This window comes from Homalodisca vitripennis, unplaced genomic scaffold (assembly GCF_021130785.1).
Source record: "Homalodisca vitripennis isolate AUS2020 unplaced genomic scaffold, UT_GWSS_2.1 ScUCBcl_7194;HRSCAF=14772, whole genome shotgun sequence".
NCBI lineage: Eukaryota > Metazoa > Arthropoda > Insecta > Hemiptera > Cicadellidae > Homalodisca > Homalodisca vitripennis.
This window is the reverse complement of record NW_025783301.1, coordinates 1-8,352: the sequence shown is the minus strand read 5'-3', so window position 1 is coordinate 8,352 and position 8,352 is coordinate 1. Positions and strand designations below refer to the sequence as shown.

At 33.2% G+C, this 8,352-nt stretch overlaps 1 protein-coding gene across 1 annotated transcript; it reads left to right on the top strand.

Moving 5' to 3' along the window:
- Positions 1-1,319: 1,319 nt before the first annotated feature.
- Positions 1,320-8,303, top strand: LOC124374076 (zinc finger protein 724-like; the record flags this gene model as incomplete). Its single annotated transcript, XM_046832373.1, has 3 exons — positions 1,320-1,604; positions 5,280-5,436; positions 7,594-8,303. Coding segments are annotated over exons 2-3 (809 nt in total), but the record flags the coding sequence as incomplete, so codon positions are not given.
- Between the last annotated feature and the right edge of the window lie 49 nt (positions 8,304-8,352).

Below are 8,352 nucleotides of genomic sequence, written 5' to 3'. Positions count from 1 at the left end.
CCTTATAACAAGTGTGAGTTTCTATAATTTAATTTATATTCAAAATGATCTGTTTCTATACGTTGATACTGCTTTCCATCAAGATCTTTCAAAAGTGCCCTAATGTAACAATATTTTGTGCCGCAAAGTCCACAACGGTTTAATATATATTTTGAATTTCATAGTACTGTAGTTTTTATTTACATTTTGTTATGAGCTAGTAAATTGATATCTTATACAGGATTTTCAGAACGTTTGCCATGGTTTCAGTGATACAAATAAAAACACGACGTTTCATGATCTGCAATCTAATCTCTTCCTCAGATGAATGACTAACCTAACACAAAACGTAGTGATACTGCTTTTGTGTGTCACTGAACGATTGTAAATATGCAGAAAATCCTGTTTCCTTCACAATTCTTCCATCGTAAAAAAACAAACTTCAAACAAAAAATCTTAGATATTTTACACGTTTTGACAGTGAACCTAATTGTAAGTTTTGAGGTGGGTAAGTTTTGCAATTACTAATTCATTAGCAAATCAAAGTAGTCCAGTAACACTCACCTTCGTGTGTGTTATGCAGAGGGGATCGTCCTGCAAATTATAGAATTTTCTGTTTATAAAGAAATAAAAAATAAGTCTTTCCCACCGCTTAGAATATGTTTAACTGATGTCTCATCCATCAATAATGTTATCGAAGCCGAACAAATTGGGCAAACTACTGTAATTATTGAGTGTCCTGCTTCAATCGGAAAAACGGCCCTTGCTTTATGGTGACGTTGCAGTTAAAAAAACCTGTCTTCTAATAAAAATATCAGTGTGACAGAAATAATTGATTTTTTGGTGTATTCGAGAAACTTATAGCACACAACAAGCTCGGAAAATAAGTACATTGATTATATATAAAGAACTGTTATGATGTTAAAATGACTGATTTTTAGAATTGGCATTGGAAAATCCAATAGCTTGGCTCAACATTACTAATTATTGTTTTTTTATATTTAAAATATATAATATATGCTTGTATCCAAAACTAATTTTTCAAATTTCAATAATTTTTATCATCACATTTCTTCTAATAGACGTACAAATAATAATTTGAAATTACAGATATATAATATATTAAATTTAGTGGCCTGAAATTTTTTTAAATAAATGGTTTATGTAATAAAATTTAAAGTGAACAATATTGAAACTAACTGGAATTAATTAATACATTTTGAGAACAAAATATGTGTGACTTCATGCCATAGATACCTAGCCCAAAACAGAAAGAAAACCCCAGGTTCTTACTAATTAGTTCAAAAAAAGGTGAGATGCAGATGATTTAACAGTCTGATGGACGGTCGGGTGAACTGTCAACTGTGTAACTGGGTTTGGTGTATTTGAGTGATTTGGAGGTTATGTTTGTGTTTTTACTTCAACTTCATATTTTAATTATATAGTATATTATTTAAAAATAAAAGTAATTTATTATGTCAAAAGATGGATATCAACTGTATCTCCACCAAAATAATTCTTGTAGATGTTGTGGATTGGAGAAGAGTTCAGGCATCGATCTTCAAAATTCTGAAAATGATAGAGCAGACAAATTATTGAGGAATTTGTCACTTCTTCCAAAAAGAGTAAGCTGATTTTAACCGTCTATGTAGCATAATGAAAGTTGAAAGCTCAATAATATAGCAGTTGCTAAATAGTCTATTATCCTAGCCATATTGTAACAAAAAGAAACCCAAAAAATAGTATCATTCATTATTTTTTAGCCTATTTGTAGACATTTTTATATAATTTTCTGAATGAAATTTAGTTTAAACGTGTTTAGACGGGTAGACTTTAGTAAGTGGCCTACACTCGTTATTCAATTGCTATTATCGAATGGTTCGATTGTTTTTAAAATGGCGATGAATATGAGGAATAATTTGCAAGATATTTTTCACAAGTGACAAGATTTGTTTAAGTAGCTTCTACATGTGGGTTTGGCTCCTGGTAACACTTGGGGAGAATTCATTCCTCCATTTTAGCTTTGATATCAAGCTAGGCAAGTTATAAATATTACAAGGTTTCTTTGATATCTAAGTCCAGGGCCACAGTTTTTTTTTTGTAATGTTATTGTAAAATTTATGTATTTAAAATTGTAATGTGGTAATTTATTCTTGTAACGAGATTCTTGTAACGGTAATTTATTATAACTCGTATTGTGTACGATTTTTTACATACACCGAAGTTGGATAATACGAGTATATCGAATTGTTTCGATAATAGCAATCGTATAACGCTTATTAAAGTCTCCCCTTTTAGACACCTAGAAAAGTAACTACCTAGGAGATGATGAACAGGTTGAAAGTAATGCCTCCAGCCATCAGCTCAGACTATAATACCACCCAGTGCTGCCCACACTGATAGCTAGAAGCAAAAAACATCCCTTGAGATGGCATCTAACAGTAAAATATAAAAGTTCTGAGGATCTTTTCATGAATGCTTAACATTCTCTAGCAAGGGAGCGGTATGCCATCTTTGCTAGTTTGGACAAGGGTGGTGAATTTCACCAGGAGGACCTGATAGGTTGTTTTCGGCGGTTTGTGGAACTGCTGAAATCATAGACTGACAGGCCTCGTGGTGTGCTTCCGGGGTGCGCAAAAGGCTCGTGAGGCTTAAGTGCATGGCAGTAGGCCACCCCTTAGAAGAAGATTCTCTTAGATCGATGGACTATTTAGGATATCGTCAATCCAAGATGACAACATAATGTTCGTAAATACATTTTAACTAAGAAAACCTTTGAATTATAACACGAGCCTGATGCTTTATAATGAAATAGAAGAACTAGAATAGGGGAGAAATTAATAATAAATGGCCTACCACTCGTTATTCAATTGTTATTATCAAATTATATATTATGCAACTTCGATATTATATAGTAATCATACACTACATGAATTATAATACATTAACAAGAGTAAATACATTACAAGTGTTAATTAAATAAGTTTAACAATAGCATAAAAAAATTACAAAACCAACCATTCCCTAGACCTAAATACCAGAAAAAACTACAATATTTTGCAGCTTTCCCGGATAGCAGTAAACAACTTGTATGAAATGAAGGTAAGGATCTTCCCCATGGGTTTTTACTTGGAGTCAAATCCACATCTTGAAGCTGCTTGAAAAAATCTCGTTATTTCAAAAAGATATCTCACATAATTTTCAAGTTCTCCAAAAATTAATTACTTCATGTTGTTTATTTTGAACATTACAAATTATTGTAATAGATAAGTTGAAATCATATGTAAGTTAAATAAATTTTTAATATTAAATTATTCATTGCATATAATCGATTGAAACTTTCAATAAAAAACAGCCGAATAGCCGATTGTATACCACTTAAAGTCTACCCCTAGAGTATTCATTTAAAAAATGTTATTTTAAATCATTATTGTCCAAATATATAGTCTATTTACAAGGTTAGACAAAATTAGATGTTGCTAACATGAGTTGATTCCTCAGCAAACAGTGAAAGGTTAAAACGTACCTAGCCCAACCACCTGACTATTGGACCAAGTGACTACATGGTGATATTCGCCCCCATGGAACCGAATAAGAAACTGTAGAGCTGGTTCCATACTCTTTGTTTTGAATCACAAGTGAAGAGTTTGGATGCCCATTGAGCACTAAAAAGAGCTGTGATTGTGAACCTTAGGGTTTTCCTAACCCTTTTCATCGTGAACATTATTCGTTCTTCACAAAACATTTGCCACTATTGTTAACTACAATGTAGCTCATAACGTCTTCTCCTTCCACAGAATACAATTCATAATGAATTTCCACGAGTTACAGGTTTCTGTATCGGAAGAAATCTAAAGATGCTACATACTTCACGGTTAATTGGGAGAGTTGATTGTGTTAACCATTTTGAATACTAGTTTAGAACATTTAAAATGGCATAGTGACCTTCACTATGGCACTACCAGATGCGTTACTGAGTGTAACTACACGGCGCCACTCAGATCTCGCCGTTACCCTCACCCGTTTGGCAATCAGATCTTCGGCGACTTACTTTCCAAACGACCCTTGTATCTCTGTTACTACTTGACATAAATTATACATTAACAGACAATTATAAATCACCAGTAATATTTTGGATTAAGAGTATCAGAAGTTTAGTTATGTTAGGCCTATGGAGGAAAAGGTATGTGACTTAATTTATATTTGTAAATTCTGAGCAATTGCTGGATCAACTTCAATTTCTTACATATTATAGTGTGACGGTCAGGCAGTCCTTAGAATGTAAGAATTATGAAAATTAAGTATCAGAATGCTATTTTTAATATTGCCAAACGATAATGTTCGGAGTCTGTACACATTATAACTAGCATACTGAACACAGTCAAATCAGTCCCCTGCATGATGGCGATTTTATATATAATGGTTTATAATAAGAGTGTAAATTATTCTTACCTTAATTAATCAATGCAGTATCCCGAGAGATTGAAACGGATGTAATCTGAGCTTGAATTTAGATAATAGCTCAAGGGATGATTTGTTTTTCTGCCAGCAGTGCACCACACACTGATGGATAGGAAACATTTTTGATCGGTATTTCTCATGCTAAATCATTTAACAAATCTGATCACAGGAAAGTATTGAAAAAAATACTCCTGCTTATCAGTGCAGCCTTCGGCACACATTGCTGACTGAAAAAGAAAAAAGTTCATCAAGATAGTATGTAAATTAAAACTCAAATCTTATGAGCGACTCGACCGAGGTTGAATTAGATTAAGAAGTGGCGTGGCAAATAGGCAATGAACATCTTATCCCTAGACAAGATCAACACCAACCCTAATTTTCATGTTTCTTACTTTCTAAGGACTTCCTGATTGTTTAATAATTGATCAAAATAATGGAAACCACACAAAGTGACTGAATAGGACTTCTGAATGTGGAGATTATTTCTCACCAGTTTCTTGACAATTTGTTTATGCAAGAAAGGTCATCTGTCAGACTGTACATCAGCCGGCAGCTTTTACACGGAAACAATTAAAAAATTAACACACACTTTGCTGTGTAAATGTGATATATGGTAATTGTGTTAAATATCTGGTACCCCACTCTTTACTTACAAGTTTCGTGTGGTAAGATATCATGTTAATTTTATTTATCTTTCCCGTTACAATCTCTATGTTTCATGTGTATTTTTCAATAACTAAACCAAATGAACATAGAAACTTATATTTTAATACAACATATTATTGACAGTTAATACAGGTTGTTATTAATACATGATTTCAATTATTTTAAATTTACAGGTGATAAGCATTAATCAAGCTGATAAATTAACAAAATTTTATCTGTGTCGACTGTGAAATGACTCTTCATCACTTCAGTGAGTTTTGTGAAATGATAAAAAAAGTACAAAGAAATCTCAAATCACAGCTTAAACCTTCAACTACAGACAAAATAAAAGTAAGTGAAAACTACATTAATACCTCAAATATGTTATCTTTTGTAAGTAGTTGTATTTTTTTATTCAGAGTATTCATTTCCTTATTACACTTATGAACATAATGGCTTTTTGGTGTAACTTATAAAATATTTGAAGAAAGTATGTCAAAGAACTGACACAAGTTCAATAGTGCTTGATTAAGTAGCCCTAAAAATATAAACACATTAAAATAATACATAGAGAAAGTTTTGGTTAAGAGCAGGCTGCTGAACTGACGGCTATCTTGATTATCTGTATAATAACAATGTTTAACGTCAAAACACGTACGGCCTTGTTGTTACTGTAGAATCGTGGCAACCTCATTAAAAGATAAAATTAATATGTATCCAAATCCTTTTTAGTTTTTAAACATTTTTAATGGTTATCCAAAAAAAAATACATCAAAGCTTTTTTTTTGTATATAATCATTTAAATATATACAAATTATAAAGTATAGAAGAAAAACTAAGAGTTTGATGCGTATTACACATACTATCTTAAAAATGAGAGATACGAGTTTGGATTAATGTTCTCCAGTTATTTTTACTTTATATTGTTACAAATGAAAATTAATTGAATCAAACATCTATTTCTTTGTACTTTATTTACACTGTTTTGTTCAGAATAAAATTTTCTACAAGTTTGATTAAAAATGTTGATCTGCTTATTGGGAAAATAAAGTTATTGATGCACAAAGGTGAAAGAATGTTTTCACTCCATGTTTTTGCATTTGACATTCTCAAAAATTACTTAACTTAAAGAGTTCTGGGACCTGTTTAATTCAATTTATTGTGTCAAAAATCATAAGAAATTATTGAATTCCCCCTTAATCTACCTTACCAGAATTTCAGGAAGACCTTGTTTTACATAGTGAGCTGAAATTGGGTAAAATCTTTCGCTAGCCGTAACTCGCTAACAAAGCATTTCCAGACCCAAAGTATATATAAAACTTTTTCATTATTTTTTCATGTAGAATGAGCTCCCACAGTTTCTGCATATCCACTTGAATCATCCTGAATCATTTTTTGAGAAGGAATTGAAATTTATCTTAGATCTAAGATTTAGGCTGCTTAAATTTAAAATTAGCTGATGTTGATTTTAATATTTCTTAAATTTATTAGATATAAATTATGTTGACCTACAGAATTCATTTCACATTGCTCTTTATTCATATTTTTAATGTGTGATTTGAAAGATTATGATTCGTGAAATGAGCAAAATCACGTCTTAAGTTTGTTTCTAAATGGTAAATTGTTTTTAAGTTGAAGCAATTTTCAAAAATGATTTTGGTTGTGTTGAATCTCATGTGCAGATAATGGGTCTCTCATATTTGTATTGGTAACTTTACAGGCCTGTTGAGCACCAATGCTTGTAATCAAGACAGGTAAATAGTCACAGGGTTGCAGCCTCAGGATTCATAATCAAGGGTTTGCAGTGTGCAGCTATGGCAAGTGTGCGTGTGTTAATATTGCTTCACAGTTTAACAGTTCTAAACTGCGCGCGTTGCACTAGTTTCTACGAAACTCCGCTTGGCGCTGCTCGCCGGTCACTAATAGCATTAGCCATTAGTTGGCACATACGTTGATGGATTTTTAAACTTATAGCATTGAAAAGTTTAATCTTCTCAGGATTCATAATCAAGGATAAAACACAGTTTTATATGAAAAATTGCTGTATGCCACTAACACATGACTAAGCTATCTCTGATATTTCTCACGATCTTCCGATTTAGTATTCCTAGTTTCGTCATTGCGTAGAGTAATCTTTCGTACGTTTTACTTTATGAAGAAAACAAATATTGGATTAACTTTTCCTATGTAACATGACAAAACAAAAACATTGCAGCGATAGCACTTCTTAAGATTTGTGTTCTTTTGTTCAGTTGAAATATTTGAAGTGGTGAGTTGTCACCTTTATTTTTTATATGTTTGATCTTGTCTTATTTGTATTTTAAATTGTTCCTGATTTTGTAAACTGTTAAACCCTTTTCTCATCTACCATATAATGCTGGTGTAAAAAAATTTGCTATATTTTTTTTCTTAAGTATAGGTGGTAACAGAATATCAGTGTGAACACTATTCTTGTGTGCATAAAACACTCTTTTAAATTGAAAGTTAAAAAAAATTGTCTTGTTTCAGGATAAATCTCAAAAGAAGACTGACTGTCACGTGAGTGGGGTGTCGAGTGGAGGAACTACAGTTGTGATAAGTGTCAGTGGGGATGGGCAGATCAAGTGTGAGGACTGCCAGAGCAACTTGGAGCCTGATCAGCTGATGACACTGCACATGGTGACACACGGCCTTGGCTCTGTGTTGTGTAACTGCAAGCACTGCGGCCACCGCGACCACATCGGCAACTTCCTCCATCACAACAACAGCATCGTCAAATGCCCGCAGTGTCTGTTTGTAGGCTACCAAGACACCAATGCCGTTGCGACCACTAGCAATGCTGACCAAACCAAGAAGTCTACTGTCGGTGGATTTGTCTGTGAAGTATGCAATACTAGATTTATGACAAAGTACCGATACAATCGGCACAAGCTGATTCATGTGGGCGTAAAACCTTTCCTGTGTGAAACCTGTGGCATGAAATTCAATCAGAAGCAGAGTCTGAAATTCCACGTGATGAAGCACGCCAAAGTGAACCCTCACTCTTGTCAGTGGTGCGGTCAATCGTTTCGGTTCAAGGTTTCATTACAGTCCCACATTCTGAACATTCACGGAAGTTTGTCCAATGCTGTGACAAAGTATGAGTGTGATCAGTGCCACAAACAGTTTCGCCACTGTGTACAAACTGCGGAGACATTACAGGTTGCACACAGGAGACAGACCCTATCAGTGTTCCATTTGTAATAAAGGGCTTCTCTCAGACTGGGAACTTGAAAAACCACTTGAAAA